The 27,838-nt window shown below is 41.8% G+C and overlaps 1 protein-coding gene across 19 annotated transcripts in view; it reads right to left on the minus strand.

Moving 5' to 3' along the window:
* Positions 1 to 27,838, minus strand: part of DST (dystonin) — a 471,547-nt gene that overhangs the window by 111,767 nt on the left and 331,942 nt on the right. For all 19 annotated transcript variants that reach the window (XM_073336274.2, XM_078852094.1, XM_078852090.1 and 16 more), the window contains 9 exons: positions 21,392 to 21,568; positions 15,564 to 15,687; positions 13,319 to 13,527; positions 10,311 to 10,628; positions 9,958 to 10,124; positions 8,224 to 8,380; positions 7,600 to 7,726; positions 4,119 to 4,181; positions 190 to 425 (listed from right to left, as the gene is read on the minus strand). In XM_073336274.2, coding sequence (XP_073192375.2) covers positions 190 to 425; positions 4,119 to 4,181; positions 7,600 to 7,726; positions 8,224 to 8,380; positions 9,958 to 10,124; positions 10,311 to 10,628; positions 13,319 to 13,527; positions 15,564 to 15,687; positions 21,392 to 21,568 — 1,578 coding nt within the window. The remainder of the gene's footprint in view (positions 1 to 189; positions 426 to 4,118; positions 4,182 to 7,599; positions 7,727 to 8,223; positions 8,381 to 9,957; positions 10,125 to 10,310; positions 10,629 to 13,318; positions 13,528 to 15,563; positions 15,688 to 21,391; positions 21,569 to 27,838) is intronic.

Raw genomic sequence — 27,838 nt, forward strand, 5'->3', positions numbered from 1 at the left:
CCAGATTTGCTCTGCCCTTGTTTGGCATATTTATGGGACTTAAAAAAAATCTCTCTATATTGTGCTAATATGGGGCTGTATTGTGGCATCAATTATTCAGAAGAACTACCCCACTAATTTCAACAGGGAATTCTGTTTAAAATTTCACATGGTCCTTAATTGACAGTTTGCTTCATATACACAGAGTACCTTATGTTCTTCTACTTGTGCTCTAACAGCTTCACTATCAGTAGGAGCTGCTTCCCAGCTTGCAGCAGTCTTATCCATTTTTTGCAACCACTGCATCACTGAGTTTGATTCTTCTTGAACATTTTGCATCTTCGAAAGCATGCTTTCCAGTTCTGAAACCTTTTCCTTCAGTAAAGCTCCCAAATCTTCGTAACTGTGATTTACATCTGACATAGCCTGTTGAACAGCTGTCAGTTCTGTGGGAGGAAGTGGGGGAAATATATGTTAAAAAATATAGGCCTTTTGAAGGACTTCTGTACAGGACTTCAGAAATATCTGAAATTACAATAGCTAAGCCATGGAAAAAAAATCTATGTAATACACTGAGACAGTTGAATATGTTATGACCACTTGTAGTTTAAACTAGGGCTGTCAAGCAATTAAAATATTAATCACGATTAATCCTGCTGTTAAACAATAGAATACCATTTATTTAAATATGTTTGGATGTTTTCTACATTTTCAAATATATTGATTTTAATTACAACACAGAATACAAAATGTACAGTGTTCACTTTATCTTACTTTTTGATTACAAATATTTGCACTGTAAAAAATAAAAGAAATAGTATTTTTCAATTCACCTAATAAAAGTACTGTAGTGCAATCACTTTATCATGAAAGTTGAACTTACAAATGCAGAATTATGTACAAAAATAACTGCATTCAAAAATAAAACAATGGAAAACTTTAGAGTCTATGAGTCCACTCAGTCCTACTTCTTGTTCAGCCAATCACTCAGACAAACAAGTTTGTTTACAATTGCAGGAGACAATGCTGCCTGCTTCTTGTTTATAATGTCACCTAAAAGTGAGAACAGGTGTTCGTGTAGCACTGTTGTAGACAGCATCACAAGATATTTACGTGCCAGATGTACTAAAGATCATATGTCCTTTCATGCTTCAACCACCATTCCAGAGGACATGCGTCCATGCTGATGACAGGTTTTGCTTGATAACAATCCAAAGCAGTGCGGACCGACGCATGTTCATTTTCTTCATCTGAGTCAGATGCCACCAGCAGAAAGTTGATTTTCTTTTTTGGTGGTTTTTTGGTCTTTTTTGTAGTTTCCACAGAAACTGGTTTGGGCTCTGTTGCTCTTTTAAGACTTCTAAAAGCATGCTCTGCACCTCGTCCCTCTCAGATTTTGGAAGGCACTTCAGATTCTTAAACTTTGGGTCGAGTGCTGCAGCTATCTTTAGAAATCTTACATTGGTACCTTCTTTGTGTTTTGTCCAATCTGCTGTAAAAGTGTTCTTAAAATGAACATGTGCTGGGTCATCATCTGAGACTGCTATAACATGTAATATATGGCAGGATGTGGGTAAAACAGAGCAGGAGACATACAATTCTCCCCCAAGGAGTTCAGTCACAAATTTAACTGATGCATTATTTTTTTAACAAGCGTCATCAACACGGAAGCATGGAATGGTGCTCTGGAATGGTGGCCGAAGCATGAAGGGGCATACGAAAGTTTACCATATCTGGGACGTAAATACCTTACAATGCCGGCTACAAAACTGTCACACAAATGCCTGTTCTCACTTTCAGGTGACAATGTAAATAAGAAGCAGGCAGCATTTAGCAATTGTAAACTAACTTGTTTGTCTGAGTGATTGTCTGAAAAAGAAGTAGGACTGAGTGGACTCATAGTCTCTAAGGTTTTCCATTGTTTTATTTTTGAATGCAGTTATTTTTGTACCTTTTTGTACATAATTCTGCATTTGTAAATGCAGAATTATTTTGTTTATCATTTTTACAGTGCAAATATTTGTAATAAAAAATGATATGTGAGCACTGTACACTTTGTATTCTGTGTTATAATTGAAATCAATACATTTGAAAATGTAGAAAAACATCCACAAATATTTAGTAAATTTCAATTGGTAGTCTATTGTTTAACAGTGCAATGTAAACTTCAATTAATCGCGATTAATTTTTTTAATTGTGATTAATTTTTTTTAGTTAATCGCGTAAGTTAACTGCGATTAATCAACAGCCCTAGTTTAAACTTAACATGGCAACACTACTTATGAATAAGGCTACAGATTTGTCATGGACATTTTTAGTAAAAGTCACAGACAGGTCATGGGCAATTAACAAAAATTCATGGAAGCCATGATCTGTTTTTACTAAAAATGTCCATGACAAAAAGGGGAGGGAGGAAGGTCCTGCATCCTGCCCTGTTGTGGCTGGGAGCTGCGGCCCCTCCCCTATGGCTGGGAGGGACCCCGGCCTGTGGCAGCTGGGGAGTTGCAGGGGATCCCCCGCAACCTGGGGACTGGGGAGCTCTGGGGGATTCCCCCCAGGTGGGGGAGTTGCGGGGGTTCCCCTGCTGCTTGCAGCAGCTGGGGAGCTATGGAGGATCTCCCCTGAGGGGACTGAGGAACTGCAGGGGATCTCTCGCTGCCCGTGGGGACTGAGGAGCTCTGGGAGATTCCCCTGCCCGCAGGAACTGCGGATCTGTGGGGGATTCCCGTGCTGGCTGAGGAGCTGCCAGGGATCCCCCACTGCCCACGGTATCTGGGGAGCTGTGGGGGACCCCTGCCACTGCGGGCGGCAGGGGTCCCCTGCAGCTCCAGGCCACCACGGGAGCTAGGGGTACCCTGCAACTCCCAGCCGCTGCGGGCTGAAGTCACAGACCTCCATGACCAAATCGTAACCTTACTTATGAATGACATCATTTTAGTACATATTCTATAAGAGCTTCTGAAATGGCAAATTTTATCTTAAAGTTTCAAACTATAAAGTTGTACATATGTTTGGACGTAGTTCGATTATCAATAAAATATCCTTAACATTATAGTGATTACATTTCATTTTTGAAAAAGTAAAATATTTAGTAGCTAAATTAAGGAGTATTGTAATATTGTAAATATTTAGGGCCAAATTCTGGTTTGAAACTCACAAATACTTGAACATCATAAATGTAGCAGAGAAAATGCCTCCAGAAAGCATTTGCTCCCTAATTCTGATCATACACAAGTATAAGTGCTGACTTTTATTTTTCCTGGTAGGTGCTCCACCTCTGCTCTGTCCAAGGCCCCGCTCCCACTCCGCCCTTTCCCCTGAGGACCTGCCCTTGCTCCGCCTCTTCCCATCCCGGCTGCACCCCCTCCCCCAAAGCCCTGCCACCCACCCACTGCTCTTCACCCTCCTCCAAGCATCTCCTGCCAGCCGCCAAACAGCTGTGGTGGGTGTGTGTTGAGCACCCACTATTTTTTCCATGGGTGCTTGAGTCTTGGTGCACCCACGGAGTCGGCACCTATGTACACAAGAACCGCTGTGGAAGTATTGTGTTACTGAGAGAGCTGAGTAGACGGTAGTTTGGTAAGAGTGGACACTGTAGACCTAAAACGGAGTACGGATCTATCCAGGCTTACATACAAAGTGAATATATAACTCTTGTACGCAGAATCGAAATAAAATAGTTTGTTCTGGAGATGGGGTACATCACACACGCGGTACAAGTAGATGCTGGGAGGGTGGGTGGGTGGATGTACTTGTTAAGCAATTTTTGAAACTTCCATTTATGCATGGACACACTTGCATGATTCTTCTGAACACTGCAGCTTATGTTAAATAGGTATGTTATATATATTTACACCACTTTTCTGGAGCTATGCATATTGTGCAATGGGAAGTGAGAATTTGGCCCTCCATCTTTAATGAAATATTAAAAATAGTTATTGATAATACAGTTTTGCAAAAAAAATCTGCTTTCTCATTATAGTTCTGGTTTAAATTATTTACATTTATGGATTACATTGTAATTTTTTCTTATTGAAAAACCCTAATCTTCCAGAGTGGTCCACGCCAATGACTAAACACATTAGTGCACAATCACATGTCTTTGTCACATATGAGAATCTTATTTAGTAATTATTCACCTTTATTTGTCAGGAAACCTTGAGTTCCTGAAGTTGCTCCTTCACCATTTAATACTATTCCACCTACAGATGAGAGAGAGAAAATTAGCAATGCAGTGCTCACAGGAGCTGCAATTTCAGTTCTCCAACCTCTGTGAATATTTGAGGCCTTTTCACACCAAAATCACAATTCTTTACAAAATAACAGTTTCAGATATGAAATGCAGCTCTCTTTATCATATTAAAACAACATGGAATGCCACACAGACATATCACACTTGGGATATATATCTTTGATTTAGTTTGTTCCATATCTATTACATTGATCTGCACCACCTTTTCCTGTGGATTGTGCACTATAAGCACAACTGAACCCTACACATCATCCCATTGAAATCAGAGACTACTTCTTAGGGCCAGATTCTGATACCTTTACTCACACTGAGTCCAGGTTGTCTACTGGCAACTTCTATTGATTTCAGTGTGACAAGTCACTCAGAGCCAGGCTCTCAGTAAGATACTACTCATCTTGATCAGGTGTTGTGCAAATGACCCCACAATCAGGGCCAGATTATAGAGCCTTTACTCCCACTGATGAGCAGCTACTCACACAGGTAGTCCTATTGATTTCAGTGGGATTATCTCTGTAAACTGTTCAAAGAGGTTTGGGAACCACCTTGGGCCTCTGGAAAGCAGGAAAACCACAAAACAGAAATGAGGAGGGGAAGGAGAGTCACCTCCAGTATTTACTACATGTATACGGAGTACACCCAGATGACCAATTAATGGAGCAGAATTAATGGTTGCCTTGGAGAAGGCTGTGCATTCATCCCTGACCACCAGCTGGAAAGTGAGTACCACAACAGTGGCAGCTGTGGGATGGTTAGAAAAAATAAATCAGGGAGGAAAACTGTTTGCCCCCATAACACAATGATGGGATCTGTCTATGCTTTGTTGCCTGGAGAATTTTCACTAGTATAAACAGAATATCAGGTATCTGCATTTTTCATACAGAAAACCATATTCATCAGGAAAAACAATGAGTTGATAAAACTGTATACTGATTACAAGTGAACACCATTTTCACAATTTTTTTTTGTAACAACAGGGCTTCAACTTTTATCTGGACTGCAAGAACTGCAGATATTTAACGACTGCACCTCTGCCCATTATGGGCTCAACTCTGTTCCCAGTGCCAAAGCCCCCGTTGATTCAAGGGGAGCAGAAACAGGCCATATATGTGCACTCTCCAAAATAAAAGATACAACAAAATAAGTATTGACCATCTTAAGAAAGAGGTTTTCTATCCCCGTACTCCTCTCCTGCCACACAATCCCCAAGAATATGCAGCGTTGCTCATCAAGGGGCTCTTGCATTTACAGTTATTTATAAGTAATCTGCAACACTGCACTTGCCTGGTGAGAGCAGAGGAATACACTGGCTGTTAACTGCTGTCCCGTGTATTTATTTGGATGCATGGGCAAAGAGAAAAAAAGAGGTCTCCCATCCCAGGATCTAGGTACCCTTCACAGTTTACTGAAAAACCAAACCAGGATAAAACCAGAAGCAACTACCGCCATTTTCAGCAAAGAAGAAGAAAAAATGCCCCACTCTTGCCAAACATTGCCCCACAAGCAATACACCTTTCCCCACTAGCCGCTCTAAGAAGATATGTTTTGAAGGTTGACAAGTCAGAGCCTCTTTCGACCATATCCAGAAGCAAGTTCAGAAAGTCAGGGGCCCTGACTGAGAATGTCTTTCTTGCCATTATGGCACCCTATGTATATTCTGCCCAAATTGTTTAAATTCCGGTTAACAATATTTACCCGTATCTGTAAAACAAACCAACATTTAAGCACTGACATGCTACTGTGATGGGTAATACTTCAAACTCTGAAATACAGAGATTTTCTCTCTTTAAAATTAGTTTACAAAGAAAAGCTGAAGCTGCAACCTGGCAGGATAGGTTGGCTCAGGAGAATGTTAATACGATAGGGAGTCCTTTCTCCTCCATATTGTTGGTTCAGCTCCAACTCATGTTTATGTTTATTGAAAACTGCTGTTATCTAGTTGCTGTTAAGTGCTCTACTGCATGTGAAATGAGCGTGCTCATCTCAGTTCATCTTTTAAACGGACAAGTGTTCTCACCACCACAAAGGCCACGATCCTGCAAATTCTCAAGCACATGCCTAACTTTACATATATGAACAATCTCACTGATGTCAACAGTACTCATGGAGCAAAGGTATGCATGTGACTAAGTGTCTGCAGCATTAGAGTCTAAATTAGCACTGCTTGGCAGACTCAGAGGCGATATCAAGCACTGTCATAAATATAAAGGGAAGGGTAAACACCTTTAAATCCCTCCTGGCCAGAGGAAAAACCCTTTCACCTGTAAAGGGTTAAAAAGCTAAGATAAACTCGCTGGCACCTGACCAGAATGATCAATGAGGAGACAAGATACTTTTAAAGCTGGAGGGGGGAAACAAAGGGTCCTCTCTGTCTCTGTGATGTTTTTGCCAGGACCATAGCAGGAATGCAGGTCAGAACTCCTGTAAAGAGTTAGTAAGCAATCTAGTTAGATATGCATTAGATTCTGTTTTGTTTAAATGGCTGATAAAATAAGTTGTGCTGGAGAGAATGTGTATTCCTATTTTTGTGTCTTTTTGTAACTTAAGGTTTTGCCTAGAGGGATTCTCTATGTTTTGAATCTGATTACCCTGTAAGGTATTTACCATCCTGATTTTACAGAGGTGATTCTTTTACTTTTTCTTTAATTAAAATTCTTCTTTTAAGAACCTGATTGTTTTTTTCATTGTTCTTAAGATCCAAGGGTTTGGGTCTGTGTTCACCTATGCAAATTGGTGAGGATTTTTATCAAGCCTTCCCCAGGAAAGGGGGTGTAGGGTTTGGGGGGATAATTTGGGGGAGAGACGTTTCCCAGTGGGCACTTCCCCTGTTCTTTGTGTAACACTTCGGTGGTGGCAGCTTTTAACATAAACTGGTAAGAATAATTGTAGGGTGTCTTTCATGCAAGTCCCCACATCTGTATCCTAGAGTTCAGAGAGGGGAAGGAGCCTTGACAAGCATTGAATGGGCATGCAGACTAAACCACTCTTTTACCTCCAGAAGTGTCCCACTAATAAGACACAGGCTTATTGGTGGGATGAAGAAGCTTGCACTTCCACTGCTCATTTTGTGCCTGTTCTGTGAATACACCAAGGACTTTAGGGCCTGATTCTCATTTACACTAAGGCCCCTTTACATCAATCTGCGAGTGTAAAGGAGTCAAAGTAAATGTAAACTGCCAGAACCTTAGTGTAAATGACAGTCAAGCCAAATAGGGGACAATCAATGTATCCATGTGGGAGACTGATTTTACAAAAGCACAAAGTTTACTAAGCAAACCCAATGATGTCACACTTATTCAAAAAGCAAGAAATTTTATTTTTAAATTGAACATTTACAATAAATGGGGTTAGCTGATCATACAAATGCATACCTGCTTTTGAAGCTGCCCTGCATTTGGCAGGGGAAATCACAGCACTGATTAGGTTACATAATGATGTTCCTTTGCTCTTCATTTTCTGAATTTCAGGTGCTTTTAAAGTCCATTCCTTTTCTAATTTCTGAGTAACCAAAATGTAATATTTCAGTTTGTTCATTACATTTTTAAAAGGAAAAAAATAATGTGAAATACTTAGCATGGAGAAAAGGATGCACAAGGTCTTTAGGGAAGATACTGGGCTCTTGGCCTGTGTCATGCATCATAAAACCCAAAGAATGGTATTACCGGCAGTGTCAGTGAGACTGCATGCTCTACTATCCTGACGGCTATGTATTTTAGAATATGGCAAGCTCCTCACTCTAGCAGAGTAAAAGGGGGAAAGTGGCATATAAGGCACCACAAAATCTATGGGGGAGTGGGTATCAGCATGGAAAATACTAACACCTGATGTCTGCCAATTAAAAGAATATTCCCCCCCAAAACATATATATATAAATGACACTGCACAATATTAGAAACAAATTGAAAATCCTGTCTTTTAACTTCATGCTGTCATGTTATTAACAGCTGCCAAAATTCCATTAGCAATAGTATCCCTTCTTATATACACTCTCTCACCCTAATATCTTCCAATGGTTTCTTCAAATCCTCTGTATTTAAAGATGGTTGCACAGCTGGAATCCTATCTGTTGTCTCGTTCATCCATTTCTTTAAAGATTCTACAAGGAGTTTGAAAGTATCCATTTGTTCCTGACAAGATGATACATCCTCTTCTCTAGACAATTAAAGACAGCAAGAGAACTTGAGTGCAGAAAAACATTAATCATTCTGAAATTATATCAACAGAACTAAGTAATTTTTGACCCAATCCTTCTGCGATTGAAGACAATGAGAGCTAAGTGATTGACTTCAATGAGTATGGAAGAGGCCCATGAATTTATAGTATAATTCAAAACTACTCTTATAACTGTAAAATTTTGTTAACGTTAACTGCCTCAGCTAGGCAGATAATTAACAGTGGAGCTGAAAACCTCAGTGATCCAATTTGAGATGATGAGAGTTTGGGAAGCAAAACTTATGAGGGCTCCATTATATCCTCTTGTGTTGGAACTTATTAAATATACTTTGTAACTTACATACATTATAGCTAAACATTAGTTAATCCTGAAGTGATATTTCAGTTGTGCTGATAAAGTATACATAATCCTATGCAATAAAAGCAAGGATAGTGTGAGACCCAGTGCTTTGAAGATCACAATTTCATTCTGTGCTGTTGCAAGAAAACTCAATGGTGGAAGGAGGGATGCGGAAAAGGGAGATATACATAAAATAAACAGAAAAAGTGTCACTGACAGCAGCAATACAGAGAGATTAAACAAGGAGAGAGAGTAGTGAGCAAATAAGAATTTTGCTCTAAGAAGGAAACTTGTGATAGTACATATCCCAGCAGTTTGATACCACTGTGAAATAACAACCAGAGAACTGAGTGAGTGATGTCTAGATCATCAGAAAGTCTGGGATTCTGAAAAATCACTATGTAACAATGTTTAAAAATCTGTTTCTTGGGAAGGCTTAGCTATCTTTTTATAGTGGCTATAGTGTACAATATCTAAGCATGATTTCCATACCCAATAAATTTGTTAAGTCTCTAAAGTGCCACAAGTACTCCTTTTCTTTTTGCGAATACAGACTAACACGGCTGCTACTCTGAAACATACCCAATACTGTCATTGTGATCAATTACATGTGCACACAGAGGAGACACTATCCCATCGTGTAACTACTTTATTTTTGTGACATCATGTTGAATATCAGTTCATTTAGAACGGAATTTTACATGCCTCAGCAACTTGGTTGGTTTCCAGTTTCTGGACTGGACCAGAACCAGAAGCATTTGTGTCCTTGTCTCATTAATCTGATCTCAAACATATTTTGTGGTTATGAGCAACATTTGGAAAATCTAATTTCTCTGTACATATGGCCCAATCATAATGAAAATTCATTCTTTTAGTTTTCTGTTCACCCTCTGCATTCCAATCGTAACTTTATAGCAGCTTGCACATGCAGAACCTTGTATTCCATCTGAGAAGCAGTGTAGTAGTTACTATTAGAACTGATAGCACTGCTGCAAATACCATGGCAGGAGGTGAGGGTTGCTTTCTTTTCTGTAGACAATACCGCCTTTGAACCATTTACCTTCAAACAACCTACAGTGTGCTCTCAAACATGAGGGCTATCTTTTTCTTAATCAGCACCATGCACTACGTACAAAAGCATGACATTCATTACAAAATGTATATTGTATCGCTTGCATATAATAAGCAGAAATATGTTAATGATTATTGTACTAACTTTTCCTTCACAGTCTCTTCCACTTCCTTGAACTTCTTTGTCAAGGCATTTAACTTTTCTAAAACCAATGCTTTGTCCCCAGGGAGACCATGAACAGAAAGCTCTTCAAGAAGCTGATGCAAAACTTCAAGATCTTTTTTATGATCCACCAACGCTGTACTAGTTTCCTGCAGAAATGAACAGAAAGTGCCAGTTTTATATTGGGCTCTATGATCAGTTGTTCAAAATTCAATCCTTGATCTTAGCTGTTCTATTAAAGTTGGGGAACCAGCTTGTTATATTGACTGCGCAACCATGAGGTAAGTAAGTGAGGGCACAAATCTACACTACGTGCAAATGGAGCTGTATAATACCTGCATATATTGAGACACTTCAGTAACATCCTTTCCTGGAGCATCAGTCTCGTTGAGAGTCTGAATTTTCTTGTCTAAAAATGACTGAAGTTTTTCTGACAGGCCTTCAAACAACTCCACTTTGGTCTTCAATTCCTCCATCTTTGCAAGTTTCCCTTTGTGTCTGGTACATGCTTTAGCAAACCGTACAGAGAGCTCATTCATTTTAGCTTGCAGACAGGATGCAGTGGATGGATCTGTTGTTTCTATGAATTTGTTCACTTTTTCATTCATAGCATTTATACTGCTTTGGCGACCTGCAATATCTTGTTCCAGCATCTGAAACAAGCAACAATTATTGTGGAGGGGTTATAAAGAAGTCTTAAGAAATTACACTGATAACTCAGATTCACCATAAAATAATAATAATAATATAAGAAGAACAGTAAGACAAATAATCATTTAAAATGTGACAGAAAAATTTAAAAATCGCAAAATAGAGGAATACACAGGAATATCAAAGAAAGAAATAGATGAGGCACTGAGAGGAATGAAGATTTGGAAAGCATCCAGACCAGGTGGGTGCATGGATTGTGGCTTGAACAACTTAATAAATGTTTGAAGAACAGATGTCCAAGATGGATGGAGACAGGGAGAACCGTCCTCTATAAAAAAGAAAGATGGCAGCAGTGACCCTATAAATTATAGATCAATCATGTGTTTACCAACTATGTGGAAACTTCTACTGGCAATTCTCGCAAAAAAGATCTGGATAACACTAGCTTGTAATGGAATGCTGCCTCCTGAGCAAAACGGTTGCACAGTAAACATGAAAGGGACAAAACACCCACTTCACACTGAAAAGGAGGATCACAGAAGAAACAAAAAAAGAAAACTTAGAAATGGTGTGGCTAGGCTACCCAAAATCACATAATATGTGTGGATCATCAAGACACTGAAAATGCATTAAGTTCATCCAACGATCATGTCTCTTCTGCAGCAATCTATGGTTAATTGGAACACTCGACTCTACCTGGAGGGGACTCTCATTGATGAGGTCCAAATTAAAGGCGGAATCTTTCAAGGGGATTCCTTATCACCAGTGCTGTTCATGGTAGCAACACAGTGTGGCTGAAATGAATGCTCTGTGGGATAAATTGTGATTATCATATCAGCAAAGTGCAACAATCACTTAACCAGTCATTATAAATAAATGACCTGAAACTATATGGACAGTCATAAAAGGATATACAGAGACTGATCACATGTCGAAAAATTTGGTGAAGATATCAAGCTACAGGTTAATTTGGCTAAATGTGTGTCAGCAGCTGTAAAAAGGGGCAAACCAGTGCAATCAGTGGCATACAAGTTAAAGAAGGCACCATCCAAGGTATGTCAGCATGGCTCCTACCAGTATCTTGGAATCAGGGAACTGTCAGAGTTCCAACACAAAGAAGTCAAAGAAGAAGTGAGGACAGATTGAAAGTTTACACAGAAATCAATGCAAGGACACAAGTGGAGAGAGATCGAACCCATTCGTGATAGAAGCTTAACAAACACATCACTTGTAGAAGGGTATGTCAAAAGAGAACCGCATTATGAGTTCACAAGAGCAGCTGTTAAGGTTTAATTGCTTTCCAAACAAAATTGACTGACAGAACTGCTTCCTGAACTGCTGAATGTGTTCCGAAAAAGAAGAGATGGTGGAGCATGTGTTGAGCAGCAGCAGGAGCTGGGCTGGGAGACAATATATGAAAAGACACAATGAGGTCGTCAAGTATATTCAGCGGAGCCTATGTGGCAAGTATGGAAATGAACCATGTGGTATTATGACCACTGAATTGAAAGTGCTCTAGAAAATGAAGAGGCAAATATTTTAGGGATCTGGCAATTGTCACAAACCAAACAGGCTGGACTTTGTTGTTGCAGAACAGAAGACAAACAAGACCATGTTAATAGATACTGCCATAGCAGCAGATAGAAATATACAAAAGAAACAAGAAGAGAAGATAGCACAGTACGAAGAACTCTGTCAAAAAGCGCAATGTTATGGAAAACTAGAATAAAGACGATCCCAATGATTACTGAAGCTCTTGGAGCGATCCCTAAAGATATGAATGAGCAGCTCAAGAACATGTTAGTAGAGCCCTGCATGGCTACAAATTTATATCTGCAGATAGAAATCAGTATTCGCTGAACCGCAGGGCTCTCCTGGGAACTGCAGTGGCGAAAGGAGCAGAACATGGGGCCGTCGCTCCCAGGAGCCAGCGCCCTGTGCTGGCAGCTCCTTCGGCACAGCTGTACCATGCCGCTCCCAGCCCCGATCTCCGGCGTGGCTGTACAGACCCAGACAGGAGATGCAGTTATGAAGACAGCTGCGTGGAAGGGATGGTACACTTGTGCCGGAGGAGCTGCCAGGGTGGGGAGCTGGCTCCTGGGAGTGACGGCCCCACGTTCTGCTCCTTTCCCTGCTGCAGTTCCTGGGAGAGCCCTGCGGATCAGCAGATACCAATTTCCATCCACGGATATAAATTTGTATCTGCACAGGGCTCTACATGTTAGAAGTGCCAGGTATCGTGATCAGTGACCTCCGGAAGACAGTGCCCACAGGCAATGTAAGAATTCTAAGGAAAGTCAGAGTAGAACAAGTGCATGGAGGGTTTACCAAAACTCTTGGCCGCCAAAACCTATGGAGCCAGCGCCTCGTCAGGATTTATTGGTGGCTCATGGGGAATTTGACAGTCGCTTTCCCCCTTTTATGCTTCAAGGATAATATGTGAAAGATATTTGGTTTTGGTTTTTTTAAAATCCCCATGATGTAATCCTGAGGAATAACAACAACAATACCTACCTAGCACTTAAGAAGAAATAGTTACAGTCAGATCCTGATGTAAACCAGGGTAACTTCACTGATTTCAAAGTTTATTTTGTATCCATTAAAGGATTAATGAGACTAAAATTATTTCTTGAAATTGTTAAACATTATCTCAATTAGCAGGCAAATGTTTCCTTCAAAGAATGCTACTTACAATTTTTTTACTAATGATATCCTGAATAGCAGCAGAATTCAAAGGCATTTGACCTTGTTCTTCAAGGCTCTTTTCAACACCTCCCATCCAGTCAAGCATTTCATCCAAACCATCTTGCACACTAAGAGAACGAGTCAGCGTTATCTGGAGCTTCTCGTTCCGTTCATTCACAGACCTGGATAAACTGTCATATCTGCCAACAATGTCATCTGAAAGAAATAAACAGAAAGGAAATCACTAAAAGGTTCTCTTTACTTCTCCTAGAATCACTGAGCCCAAACCTACAGTTCTAACTCTGTTTTTGCTCAGTCGTCAGGGGAGAGTTCTCTGAAAACAGTCATTCTATGTGCAGTGGCAGTCAAAAAAGCTAAAAAGAATGTTACAAACCATTAGGAAAGGGATAGATAACAAGACAGAAAACATCATAATGCCACTGTATAAATCCATGGTATGCCCACATCTTGAATGCTGCATGGAGTTGTGGTCACTCCATCTCAAAAAAATATATATTATAATTGGAAAGCATCCAGCGGAGGGCAACAAAAATGATTAGGGGACTGGAACACATGACTCATGAGGAGAGGCTGAGGGAACTGGGATTGTTTAGTCTGCAGAAGAGAAGAATGAGGTGGGATTTGATGATTGCCTATTCTGTTCATTCCCTCTGAAACATGTGGCATTGGCCACTGATGGAATACAGGATATTGGTCAAACCCAGTATGGCCATTCTTATGTTCTTATGAGGCAGACTTCACTGCAAACTTGCCAAGATAAGGACCTCAGGATTTGCCCCTTGACAATACACAATCAAAAGGCTGGATCTTCAGTTATGGCCGAGGAGCACATAGGACAACTCAGGGTGGGGGGCAAAAGGTGGCTTAAAGCTTGGTTTTGCTCTTCCCATTCCTGAAGCAACTGTTTGCAGGGCTGGTCCCTGGGTACTCTAACTTATGCTAGCTGTTAACAGCTCCAAAGGACTGAAACAGCAGCTAGGGATTAGTGAAGCATAGGGCATTTAAAATGAGCCATATTTGAACAAAAAAACTTCAGAAACAGACTTCATAGAGAAACTGCAGAACTAAAATTCATTTGAAAATTTAACACCATTAATTTGGGCTTGAATAGGGACTGGGAATGGCTGGCTCACTACAAAAGCAACTTGGCCTCTCCTGGAATTGACACCTCCTCATCAGTTATTGGGAATGGACTACATCCACCCTGATTGAATTTGCCCTGTCAACACTGGTTCTCCACTTGTGAGGTAACTCCCTTCTCTTCACTGTGTCAGTATAATAATGCCTGCATCTGTAATTTTCACTCCATGCATCTGAAGAAGTGGGGTTTTTTTACCCATGAAAGTTTATGCCCAAATAAATCTGTCAGTTGTTAAGTGCCACCGGACTCCTTGTTGTTTTTGTGGATACAGACTAACATGCCTACCCCCGATACTTTATTTGAGACTAATCATGTGCTTAAAGATAGGGGAAAGAATGCCATTCTGGTTTTATTTTTTTTATTGTTTAAGAATAGATGTTATTGCAGCTGAAAGACAACAGGGATTTTAAATTCTATGAAGCTATATGACACATAAATAAATGTGCATTACAGCGTTTTGCAACTGACTTCAGTGGGTGTGGGATCAGGCACTCTATGATTTGTTTTTCTACTCTGCATTTTATTTATGAAATTACTAGAAGAGATAATGGGGAGACACACATAGTTCTTGAAGTTCCAGGCTGTGGTAAATGGCATGTTCTAGCAGTGCAATCGACAGAAAAATACTTAAGTGAAGGGGGAAATGTTTTCGCTGGCTTTTAAATAATTAGTAGTTTTTAAATAATTCGAGTCATGACACAGAACACTGGGGGATATTCGTGATTCTCAACTATCCCTCTGTTGCAGACTTCCTGTGTGACCTTGGACAAGTCACTCTCTGTCTCAGGTCCCTGTCTGCAAAATGGGGACAACAATAACTCCTTTCTCCTACCCTTTGTCTGCCCTGTCTATTTTGATTGTAAGCTCTTTATTTGAACACTACTATGGCAATATTATTTCATTTGTGAATTGATTTTCTTTTTTTTAAGAGCTACAATAAAGTCACTAAGTAGTGGCAACATATGGCCCAATAAGACAAAGAAATGAAAAATGACAAGGGAGGGTGGAACATTCATTCCTTATCTCCTCCAGCACGTGGGTGCAGACTTGAGAGACAAAGGACGGGATTGGGAAATAATAAAACTCTTACCCAGTGTTCTCTGGATTTTATCTTTGTCTGGTAGTAAAGTTCCCCTGGTATCCAAAATCACTTCAGCAGCTTTTTTCAGTTTCTCTACAGCAACCTGGTGATTAGACACCTGCCCCTGTAGAACCTGTAAAATTGCATTGCTTTAAATTTCAATACTGTTCACTAAAGCTAAAAGTCACATACTCAGCACACAAGAGAAAACTGCAATGAGGTATATTTGGTGGACAGAGCTGAACTTTTATTTATCATACAAATAGCTGAATATGCCTGACGTGAGCAAGCAAAAAGTAGAACAGAGCAGCGGTAAGGGGAGCTGCAATAGCCTTCAGGCTACTTACAGGTCAGTTCTTAAAGGATTGTTTCATGCACACATCTTTATTTTTAGAAACAGGAAAACAGGATGCCTTTTAGGGTTTGTCCTAAGCACATACTCCTGCTTTTTTGCCAGTTTTATCCCTCTCTTCTAGAAATCTAGATGCCTGTGGAATTCCTTTATAAACTTACTTCACTTATCTGACCATGTAGTTTATTCCATTTCCAGGGCATTTCTATTCACTCATAGTTTCTCAATGTTCCTATTTTGTTTCCCACTTTTTGAAGTCTTCAAACACAGTGAACAATGCATTGCTAAGAATATTTCAATCCCTTCTATCGTCCTGAGAATTATTAGTTAACTTCAAAGTGCCAGTTTTAGTTTTCTACAAGAAGTACAACTCAAACCCTCAAATCTTTTCTTGTAAGGTAGATTTCTGAGACTGGGTATCATAATAATGATCCTTATTTGCACCATTCCAAAGGCAATATCATTCTTCCTGTTGCACAGTGACCATTAATATACACAATATGACACATCGGTGGACTGTAATTTGTCAACAACCCTTAATTAGAGCAGTTGACACCACTCCTGCTATAACTATGACTAGAGAGAGATAAAAAAATTACTTCTGGGATAAAACTGATCTAATCTGTGATCCCTTCCTGACAGAAAAACTTTTCGTCTTGTGCTAGTATATCCAACATCCTACTGACCTTCTGTTTTACGACATTTATCTTAGTCACTGATTTCTGATGTAGAACTTTGCTATATACCTTTTGATGAATTCTTTTAAGACCATTTGCACTGCCTTTATATCAGTTATCAAAAAGAAAAACAAATGAATTTATCAACACAGTATCAAAGAACTGTGCAAGTTTAAGAGTACAAGGAAGAATGTACAGCATTTGGCAATCAAGAAACAGTCCCCATCAGGTTGTACTGAACACAACCTGGTACTAGGGAACCCACAAAATTGCCTTGAATCAGGAAGAACACTTCATGGACTTTACCCTGCCTCGTCTGGTGCCATGAATCTTCTACTGACAGTGGAACACACACCCTGAGTTTACCTATATGATAATGGTCTGTATTGTTTTATACTCTATTGTGCTCACCCATGCTTTTAGACTGAGGGTAAGCTCTGAAAGGCAGGAACTCTGATGCTGGCATGTCCTACCTACTCTGCAATGTTACATACACTTACAATGCTACATTAATCATCCTTAACATCCTTTACTGATGGTACCTCCACACACGTTCAGGCAGCTGGAAGATAGGTGCACTTTAGTTCTTTCCATACCAAAACAAGGAAATCATTCTGGTGCAGAACACACTCCCATTTTAGTTTAGGCATTGCTATCAAGAGGATGTCATCAATATAGTTCAATGTGGCAGCTGATATGCTAGTTGCTATAGAGAAACTCAAACATAAATGAAGAGGTATTTTCCTTGCACTGGCCACAAATATTGTGTTTACAAAATAAAAAAATAAAATAAAAAATAGGATGAATCAGAAGACGTTAGATGGTGATAGAAAGAAAGAAAGAAAGCTTGTGCCTAAGGCACTGAAGAATATTTTAAAGAACAGTTAATCCCAGTAAAAAGATTATCCTCGTGCTGCAAAGGTCAGTGTCTGGATGGATTATCAGCTGCATGTGTCGGATGAAAGGGGCAGCTTTAATTTACAACACCTAACTTTTTCAAAAATTCTCTTTTGTTTTGCATTCACTAATTGGCCTTCTTTATTCATTCTAGTCTGAACCTTGTGTTTTTATTCTTCCTCTGACTCTTTTGAACCTGTGCACCTCCCCCTCCTTCCCAGCACATACTGGTTGAGTGTTCTTTTGTGCTGCAAGCAATCCATGTAGGAGTTTCATAAAGGAGCCACAGTCCACACTTCTTTTGTGTCAGTTGCATGAAAATTGGCATTATACCGGATATAATTCATTTGGGACTAGGGAACAAAGGGTTTAAAAACAGCTTCAGATTGTAATCAGTGTTGTTCCTATTTTTCTAAAACTCAGAAGCACAAATGTAACTAAATCAGTTTGAAATTCAGAATTCAAAATGTACATTTTTAATTATAAAATAACAAATGTTACTTTTTTAAAAGTATGATGATCATTATAATATCACAGTGTCATCTATCATTCTGCTCTGGTGTGCCAAAGTGGCAGTTTTCAGTGCTGCCATGTGGGAGAGACAAGTTTTTTCCCAGGCCATTCTGATGGGCGACAGGTATAGCATTCACTTCCCAGGAGGAAGGTGACTCTATTGTGCCTCAATAAAGCCTGCTTGTCCAGATTTCTAACTCAAGGAAACACTTAGCTGGTATGACAACTATTTGTAAAGTGCAAGAAAGGTAATCTAGGTTCAATTAGGGCTTTCATACATGATTACTAGTATCCTGAGGTATTCATAATTATATTATGAAATGTATGTTGAATATTCCATCTGGCAGAGAAAGAGACAGACAGACAGACAGACAGAGATAGAGACAGACAAAGAAAGAGAGAGAAATTATAGCCAAGCAGTTATCTTGCCAGTTGGAAAATGAATGAAGAATATTCCAGTTCAATTATAATTACATTATGAGACAGTTTAACAATTTTTATAAAATCCTGGCTCCACCATAGTTAATGGGAGTTATGCCACGGACTTCAATGGAGCCAGGATTTCACCCTATTTTAAGAACATGCATTTATTCTTATAAATATATGTTTTACAAAACACAGAAGAAGACACTGTCCCTGCCCTGGAGAGATTTCACTGTATCTCACAGAAACACAAACATGTGGCAATAGTTTGGATATGCGAATTCTAAGAGTTCGATTTCGCCTGGCTTACCACTGGCTTCTGCTGATGTAACCAAGGGCCTGAGTCCCTTGGTGACAGAACATCTGCCTAGAGAGTGGGTCACATTGGTACAAAGCACTCACAGCCCTGTCAGGCACTTGGACCCACTCAGCACCACCCCAGCAGGGAGCAGTGCTGGCTAAGGAGGGAGCATAACCATAGCCCTGTTGGGGTCCATTGATTCAGTACATTCCCTGGTCTTCACTGGCAGAGCTACTATGGAGTCCTGGCAATGACTTTAAGTCAACCTGCTTGGCAGAACCCCCAGACAGGGCCACAGAACAATCACTGCCTGTTCTGACCTTGTGGTGAACACCCTGAGCACAGCTGCCTGTGTTGGTGTAAAAGGGTGCAAAGTGCACCCTTCCTGTGCTAGCGGAGGACAATCCAACCCTTAGTTGTAAATTTAAAGATGACAAAGTTCATCATCCCTTGTACAAGGTACCTTATACCAGCTCCCAAACCTGTGATTCCACAGAGACAGAACCAGCTCCTGTGGAAAACTGCTTATAGTAGAAGCTCAGAGTTACGAACATCTCAGGAATGGAGGTTGTTCAGAACTCTGAAATGTTTGTAACTCTGAACAAAATGTTATGCTTGTTCTTTCAAAAAGTTTACATTGACTTCATACAGCTTTGAAACTTTACTGGACAGAAGAAAAATGCTGCTTTCCCTTTATTTTTTTAGTAGTTTATGTTTAACACAGTAATGTACTGTATTTGCCTTTGGCGAGGTGTGGGACCTTACTGCTGTCTGACTGCATACTTCCGGTTCCAAATTAGGTGTGTGCTGGACCGGTCAATTTGTAACTCTTGTGTTAGTAACTCTGAGGTTCTACTGTACTTACTATACCTAGCCACATGAGATTCCTCTCATATTGCTGTATAAAGCATGGAAAATTCAGTCAGTCACAGGTCTTTTTTACCTCAGTGTAGTTAATAAGGTCAACCTGCAGCCTGGGGTTTACCTCAACTAGCTGTATTAGTGTTCCCTCTAATATACCAGTGTTCTCTCTAATTTTTCCCACGTATGTGCAGAATGAATTTTGTTATGTGCACCAATATGGAGGTGATGTGGCAGGGGTGGGGCTGAGGGGTTCGGAATGTGGGAGGGGGCTCAGGGCTAGGACAGAGGGTTGGGGAGCAGAGGGTTGAGGACTCCATCTGGGGGTGTGGGCTTTGGGGTGGGGCCAAGGGACTCAAGAATGAGGCAGAGGGTTGGGGTCCAGGAGCGGGTGAGGGCTCCAGCTGGGGGTGTGGGTTCTGGGGTGGGGCTGGGGATGAGGGGTTTGGGGTGCAGCAGGAGGAGGCTGGGGCAGGGTGTTGGGGTGCGGGGGGGGTGAAGGCTCCAAATGAGGGTGCAAGCTGGGGATATGGGGTTTGACATGGGTGCAGGTGGACGTGGGCTCTGGCATGGGGGTGGGGATGAGGGGTTTGGGTTGGGGAGCCCGAAGCAGCGGACAGTCCCTCACTGGTGGCTCAGAGGAGCAGCAGCAGCTGTGGGCTCCTTTCCCCACACCCTCCTCCCCGTCACTAGCAGGCAGCTGGTGGCTGCTGCCTGCAGGTGACAGAGAGTGGGGGCAGAGAGAGGAGCCCTCAGTCAGCCAGCTGAGAGGAGCGGGGGGAAGGAGGAGCAGAGAGAAGCCCTGGGCTGGCAGACCTAGAGGAGGAGGGGCCGGAGAGGAGCCAGCACTGCAGCCGCTGGGCTGCAGCACAAGTAAAGTGGAGCGTGGGCGCGGTGCAATTATAAACCCAGTAGTGGCTGGGCTGGGGCCGTGGGAGGGGCACCGTAGCAGGTCCAGGACTGGGGGAGAGGCATCTTTCCCCACTGCAGCCCTAAGCACCTGCGTGGCGCTTAATAGGCTGCTGCACGGCCACGCGGCCACTCAGCTTAGAGACAACTTAGGAAACTATATTGCCTTATCTCCACTAGGATTTCACATCGAGACAAATATCTTGAGTTAGTTATCTCAATGCAAAAACATGGGGTTTTTTTCCCCAGGGAAGGTCTTAAAGATTAGGATAGGACCTAATGTAGGGGACAGATTTTTCATATCTGCCTACTGGAAGGTTCTTACACTTTCCTCTGCAGCATCTGTTATAGGACAGTATCAGAAACGGGACACTGGAATCCACGGACCTCAGGTCTAATCCATTGTAACCATTCCCATGATCATATGTAATCATATCCCAGCAGAAGAGGAAAGGGGTGAGATTTTAGGAAAAAACGCAGAGCAGGAAGTCAGATACAGAGAGATGATGCTCCCTTCTCCAACAGCCACCACGGCCCCAAACCCCTCCTGCTACCAAGCATTTACAGCAGTAACTATCAGAATCACTGAGTTTCCACCAAGCTGCTAAGTTTTCCAGATTTCACCCCCTCACCTGACAACTATGACTAAGAAGTTATTTGCTCCCACCGTCAATGGCATTTTTTCCTCATCACGTAAGCCAGTTTCTGTAAAAGTCTGCCATGTGCTTTATTCTTAACACAAAGATTTTCAGATGAGACTTCAGACAGTCAAATTCAAGGCCAATAGGAGCTATGTATATACATAAGATACAAGAATTTGGCCCTTAATCATTTAAATTATGTTAGACTACTCTGTCCTTCCAACTATAAGCAGTGATTTATTGAGTTTGTTGGGGCTTTTTACCTTGGTTTCTTCTAGTTGCCTTTGGAGGTTTTTAGGATCCACTGCAATTGGCTCAGACAGTTGTTTGTTCACAGCTACTTCAGAGGTCTGGAGACCTGACAAAAGCCCAGATGAGGCTTCTTCATAATGCTGGTATTTATCTACCAGGTCTTTAAGGTTATTTCCAAGGATACCACACTAAAAAAAGTAGAAGGAAAAAACCAGACATTAAAATGTATACTTTATTTCATCTGAGTGGGATTTCTTAGGGATTTCACAGTAACATATTGTGCTCATAAAAAGATTTTTCTCAATCTACAGGGCCCAATATTTCAAATTTGGATGTCTACAGTTAGCTACCATAAAATGTAGTCACTGGGGGCTAAAAATATTCAGTATCTCAAAAAAACAGACTCCTTTTCTATGTGCATAAAAATACAGATGTAGGTACCTAGCTTCAAGTACCCAAGTTTGCAAACTCTGACCAGCGGCTAAAGCAGTTTTTACAATAAATGTAATTTAGACAATTACTAGAATAAAAATAAAATAAAAACAAATTAAAATAAAAACAATTAAGTTTGCTTTGGTAGTAAATGGATGCTTTGTCTGGGGGTGTTGCTGGGCAAGATAATTGTTTTTGGGATTGCCTAAACCACATGGTGCAAATAAGATAAAATGTTAGGGATTATTCAGTAGAAGTTTTGTGATGAAGCCCTCATCTGCACTGAGATCTGAGCAGGTGCAAGAGTCTGCCCAGTTGGATCTCTGAGACCTTAGCTAATGTGCACAAAAATACACATAAGATGACACTTATGTGATCTGCTAATATTGGGCCTGATTCTGATCTCACTGATCAGATCTACACTGATTCTGGGCCTGATTCTGATCTACACTGGTTTTATACCAGTGTAATTCTACTATGGGGTCCTATAAAGGTAGCCAGCCAGTCAGGCAAAGGCACAGACAGCTGCAGCGGCACGGGAGCCAGCAAAGAGAACTGTAAACAGGGGGTTGAGTGGGAGTTCTGTCGGAGGAGAAGATGAACAGGATTTAGGTGGGAAGGCTATGACAGATACAGAGGCAGCAGTGGGGGTGACCCATGTAGTGGAAAACACAATGAAGATGACTGGATGTGGAAGATGCGGTATGCACATGATCCTGGAGGGGGTACCTGGAAAGAGTTTTGTCTGCATGAAGTGCCGCCTGATAGAGCTGATGGAAGAGAAGATCCTAAGATTGGAGATGCAGGTAGAAAGTCTGGTTGAGTTTAGAAGGGGGTTCGAGCGGATTATGGAGCAAAGACATGAGGCAGCTGAAGGGAAAAGCTCCCACTTGCAGATGGAAAGAGGACTGAAGAATTCTGAGGGGAGACTGCTGGGTGAAGAAAATGGACAATGGAAGCATGTGACTAAGAGAAACAGGCAGAGGAAAAGACAGGCTAGTGAAGGAGAAATAGAGCTTAAGAACAGGTTTGCAAAGTTGGAAAATGAAGAAGGGACTCAGCAGGTGGTCACTGAAGGTGGAAGGGCAAGGAAGAAGAGAAGAGCAGCTAGTCCTACAGAAAAAGGGGAAGAGTCAATGGAGACTACACCAAATATGAGCCCCAGGAGGATACAGGATGGGTTGAAGAGGATTACAATGGAGAATAGGAATGGAAAGAACTTGCAGCCAGAGGGAATGGGGATAGACCGGAGAATTGCACCGTCACCAGGAAAAGGCAGGTCTACGTGATCGGGGACTCCTTACTGAGAAGAACAGACAGGCCTGTAACCAGAGTTGATCCAGAGAATAGAAGGGTGTGCTGTCTTCCAGGTGCTAAGATACGGGATGGGGACCTGAGGTTGAAAAGGATCCTAAAGGGAGAGGGAAAGAATCCACTGATTGTCCTTCATGTGGGAACAAATTATACTGGTAGATTCTCGCTAGAACGTATCAAGGGAGACTACGCCAGGCTGGGGAAGACGCTTAAGGAAATCGAGGCTCAGGTGATCTTCAGTGAGATTCTGCCTGTTCCTAGAGAAGGGCAACAAAGGTGTGACATGATTATGACTATCAACAGATGGCTCAGGTAGTGGTGCTATAAGGAGGCCTTTAGGATGTATGGCCACTGGGAGACATTCATGGACAGAGGAAAGGTCTCTCAGGATGGACTTCATCTGAGTAGGGAAGGAAATAGACTTCTAGGATGGAGGCTGGTACAACTGATTAAGAGAGCTTTAAACTAGGAATTTGGGGGAGATGGTTGGGAAATGTCCAGGTGATCTCCACATCGGATTTTAGCATGGAGAGGGAAGAAAACAAAGTAAGAAAGGATACAACCGTGGGTAGGAGAATGGACATAAGGAGAAAGGGCAGGGTGGATACCAGTCTAATAGGTCATACTGGCGGTAGAATGTCTGTGCCTAATCGGGTAAAGAATGTGAGCGAGGCCAAACAGCAAAAATGAAGATGTTTTTACACCAATGCGAGGAGCCTCGGTAACAAACCGGAGGAACTAGAGCTACTGGTGCAGGAAGTGAAACCAGATATTCTAGGGAGAACAGAAACATGGTGGAATAGTCGTCACGACTGGACTACAGGTATTGAGGGGTATGTGCTGTTTAGGAAAGACCGAAATAAAGGTAAAGGTGGTGGAGTAACACTGTATATCAATGATGAGGTAGAAAGTAAAGAAATAAGAAGCGATGGAATGGATAAGACCAAGTCCGTCTGGGCAAAAATCACATTCGGAAAGAAAGCTACTAGAGACTCCCTTGTGATAGTGCCTGGGGTGTGCTATAGACCACCGGGATCTAATTTGGATATGGAAAGAGCCCTCTTTAATGTTTTTAATGAAGTAAATACTAATGAAAATTGCGTGATCATGGGAGACTTTAACGTCCCAGATATAGACTGGAGGACGTGTGCTAGTAATAATAATAGGGCTCAGATTTTCCTAGATGCGATAGCTGATGGATTCCTTCAGCAAGTAGTTGCAGAACCGACTAGAGGGGATGCCATTTTTGATTTGGTTTTGGTGAGTAGTGAGGCCCTCATAGAAGAAATGGTTGTAGGGGACAACCTTGGTTCAAGTGATCATGAGCTAATTCTGTTCAAACTGAACGGAAAGATAAACAAAAATAAATCTGCAACTAGGGTTTTTGATTTCAAAAGGGCTGACTTTCAAAAATTAAGGAAATTAGTTAGGGAAGTGGATTAGACTGAAGAACTTATGTCTCTAAAGGCAGAGGAGGCCTGGGATTACTGGCTGAAGCAGACATCTTAATATTGCTGTGTTGTGGAGTTTTGCAGCTTCTGCTGAAGCCTTCATAATATGGCGCTTTACTCTCTGGGAATTTGTCGCTTTTAAAGTGAGAATAATATTTACCAATAGTTGCTTTAAATATTTATCTTCTGAAGCTTAGAAAAACGACATTCCAATTGTATCTTTTACACCTGGTATTTAGTCTCCACCTAGTGGCCAAACATTACAAGGTATTCCTTTTATCTGAAAGGAGACTAGAGCCCTTGGTATAATTATGTACAAAACAGTGTATGTTAAAAATAGATCTATAACTTGATTTATTTATTTGTTTAGATTTATACAAAGAATAAAAAGCATCTCTCCAAGGCTCTAGTAACTCCTGCCATCAATTACACAAACAAAATTTGGAAAGTCTCAATTAAAAAGACCTTCTGGCCCAGATACACAGAAGGAGTTAGGCACCTAGCCCCAGTTTTGGGACCACTGTGATGAACAAAACTCCTGCTGAACCCTACAAGTGCCTGAACAAACTTGGCACCTAATTTTTTGCAGTAAAACTTCCCTAGGCACTTATGTTTCTATCTCTGGGCATGTACATGGCTTCCTCATTCCAGTCTGGATGTCTATCTCCCACCTAAATCCTAGAGAGAGTCACAAACTAGGGAAGATAGGTGTTCGGCTGCCTAAGTCATGTGTGGGGCCCAATCCGGTAGGCAGCCTCTTGAGTACACTTGATCATACCCCGAGGCAAGTTCACACAAAACAGCTGGGGGGTGAGGGAGCACCCTCAGAACCCTTAGTCCAGAGGTGAGTACCGGGATGTAGGAAACTCCTGGTTCAAGTCCCTGCTGTGCATGAGTGGGAGAAGAGATCTGAACAATGATCTGCCACCGCTCATGTGAGTGCCCTAACCACTGAGCTATGGGATAGTTTGATGTGGGGCTCCCTCATTCTCACCTGTTGAAGCTGTTGCACTTTGGATAAATAATTGAAGAGTCATTTGTGAGAAAGAGAGAGAGGACACACCTGAAAATAACTATGTAGTCTGGTGGTTAGAGCACTCCCCCATGCAGTGGAGACTCAGCATTCAGTTCCACTGCTCCAGTTTTAGGAAAGCATAATTTAATGAAGAAATGTCTAAGATATACTAGGCCTTTTTTTGTTCTGAACATTTAGAGTCGAACACTCAAAGAGCCTTCAGGCTGTGTGTTCTAAATGTGCATATGCACAGGGCAGCTTGGTGAGTTACCCACATGTGCACACAAATGTCCATCTGCACCTGGGATGTAGGTTGTGTGCGTGCCCAGAACAGAGGTTCTTGAAAATCTTGCGTACAAAGTCTTTACTGAGAAAAGGAGTGCTGGCCAGAAAAACAAGTTGAAAAGTGCTAGAGATTATATAACACCTACCTGGCGAACAAAAAGTGATGAGCAAGAATGAGTCTTAGGCCTGGTCTTCACTACAGAGTTAGGTCAATGTAAGACAGCTTATGTCGACCTAATTGTGTCAGCGTCTATGCTACAGCATTGGTCCTGCCAATGTAAATGCCCAACAACACCGACATCATAACTCCACTTCCAGCATAGCGCTTATGTCTGTGTAGTTAGAACCACACAGTGTCTGTGTAGACACTGTGTTACTTACATCAGCTGTTGGCATCATTCTTGTAATTTCACAGCTCCCTTCTGGAGCTGTGAAATTGACAAGAAAGGTTGGTAGGCTCCTTGCTGAAAATCCTGCGCTTAGCTCACAGCTCTGGCTGTCACCCTTGGCAGCTGGGGGGCTCCAGCTAGAGCCCAGCTGCCCCCCAGCTCCCAACTGAACTACTGCCCGGGCTCCCAGCTCCCCCGTTCCCCACTGAACTGTTGCTTGGGCTCCCAGCGCCCCGCTCTGAACGGGGTTGCCACCTGGACTCCGAGTTCCCCGCTCCCAACTGAACTGCCGCCCAGGCTCCCAGCTCCCTGCTCCAAGCCAGGCTGCTGTCTGGGCTCCCTGCTCCCCGCAGTGAGCCCGGCAGCCTCCTGGACTCCAGGCACAGAGCTCCCCACCATGAGCCTGGCTGTCCCCCCAGGCTCCCAGCTCTGAGCAGGGACCTTTGTGCCTGGAGCCTGGGCAGCTGCTGGGCTCCCAGCAGGGAGCTCCGCATGCAGCTGAGAGCCTGGGTGCTAGCTGGGCTCCCAGCAAAGACTGGAGAGCTGAGAACCTGGCTTGGGCTCCCAGAAGAGAGCTCCGTGCAGAGCTGAGAGCCTGGGCTCTAAATCCCCCACTTCACTTGGTGGAAGCACTCCTGGTGAAGACATGCACCACCAATAGCAGGAGGGTAGTGTGGACATGTAAATCCGCAGTAATTACTGCAATGGCTGTAAGACGACCTAACATAGGTCAACTTACGTTTGTAGTGTAGACATGCCTTTAGTGACAGGAACATCCCAGCCAAAAGATGGCACCTTTTACCACGCAACACTGCAGCAGTAGCAGCTTGTGCTCAGGGTTAAGCCTATGAACATCTGGCACAGGGATGAGACTGCTGAACAGAGCTACAGTGACACACAAATCTCCCTTAAACAGATCAATGCAACTCTGCATTACAGCTGTGAAGGTTAAAATTATAATGGTGCTATCCATGCTGAACAGTAAATGGAGTGACATTTGTTCCTATCTGAAGGTTGTTCATAGGTCAGATGTGAAATGAGTTGGTGATTTAGTGTGGTTCCTGGTGAATAGGTGTCCTCAGAGTGAAAGTCACAGACACAGAATTCATTTCCCTCCTCTAGAAATTAACCTTCCAGGACAGCACTGAGACATGCTGGCAGGGTAGCGTGGAGAAGCTAGCACTGCTGCCACCCATGCTATACCTTTCCAGTAGACTAGTGAAAGACAAGTCTAAGATACTGTTAATCTAACACCTCTCAAAAGTAATTGAGTTCCACTTAAAAATGCACATAGAAAATTACTTCAAACACTCAACACAAATTTAAAAATCTTAGTGTGATTCTTTAAGCACAGAATGGGCCACAGATAGATTAAAGATTTCTATCAAATTAATATTTCAAATGCAATCGTGGCAGGCCCTGGCTTTTATTGTATTTGTTTTATTAATGAGACTAGAGGTTGGTTTTCATTTGGAAGGAAAAATTACAGGGCACAAATGATAGGCAGATGCACTAGGTAGACAAATCTAGAGGAACCAAAGAGTTTCCTTCCATTCCAAAATGATATTCAGA

The sequence above is a fragment of the Lepidochelys kempii genome, chromosome 3 (assembly GCF_965140285.1).
Source record: "Lepidochelys kempii isolate rLepKem1 chromosome 3, rLepKem1.hap1, whole genome shotgun sequence".
NCBI lineage: Eukaryota > Metazoa > Chordata > Testudines > Cheloniidae > Lepidochelys > Lepidochelys kempii.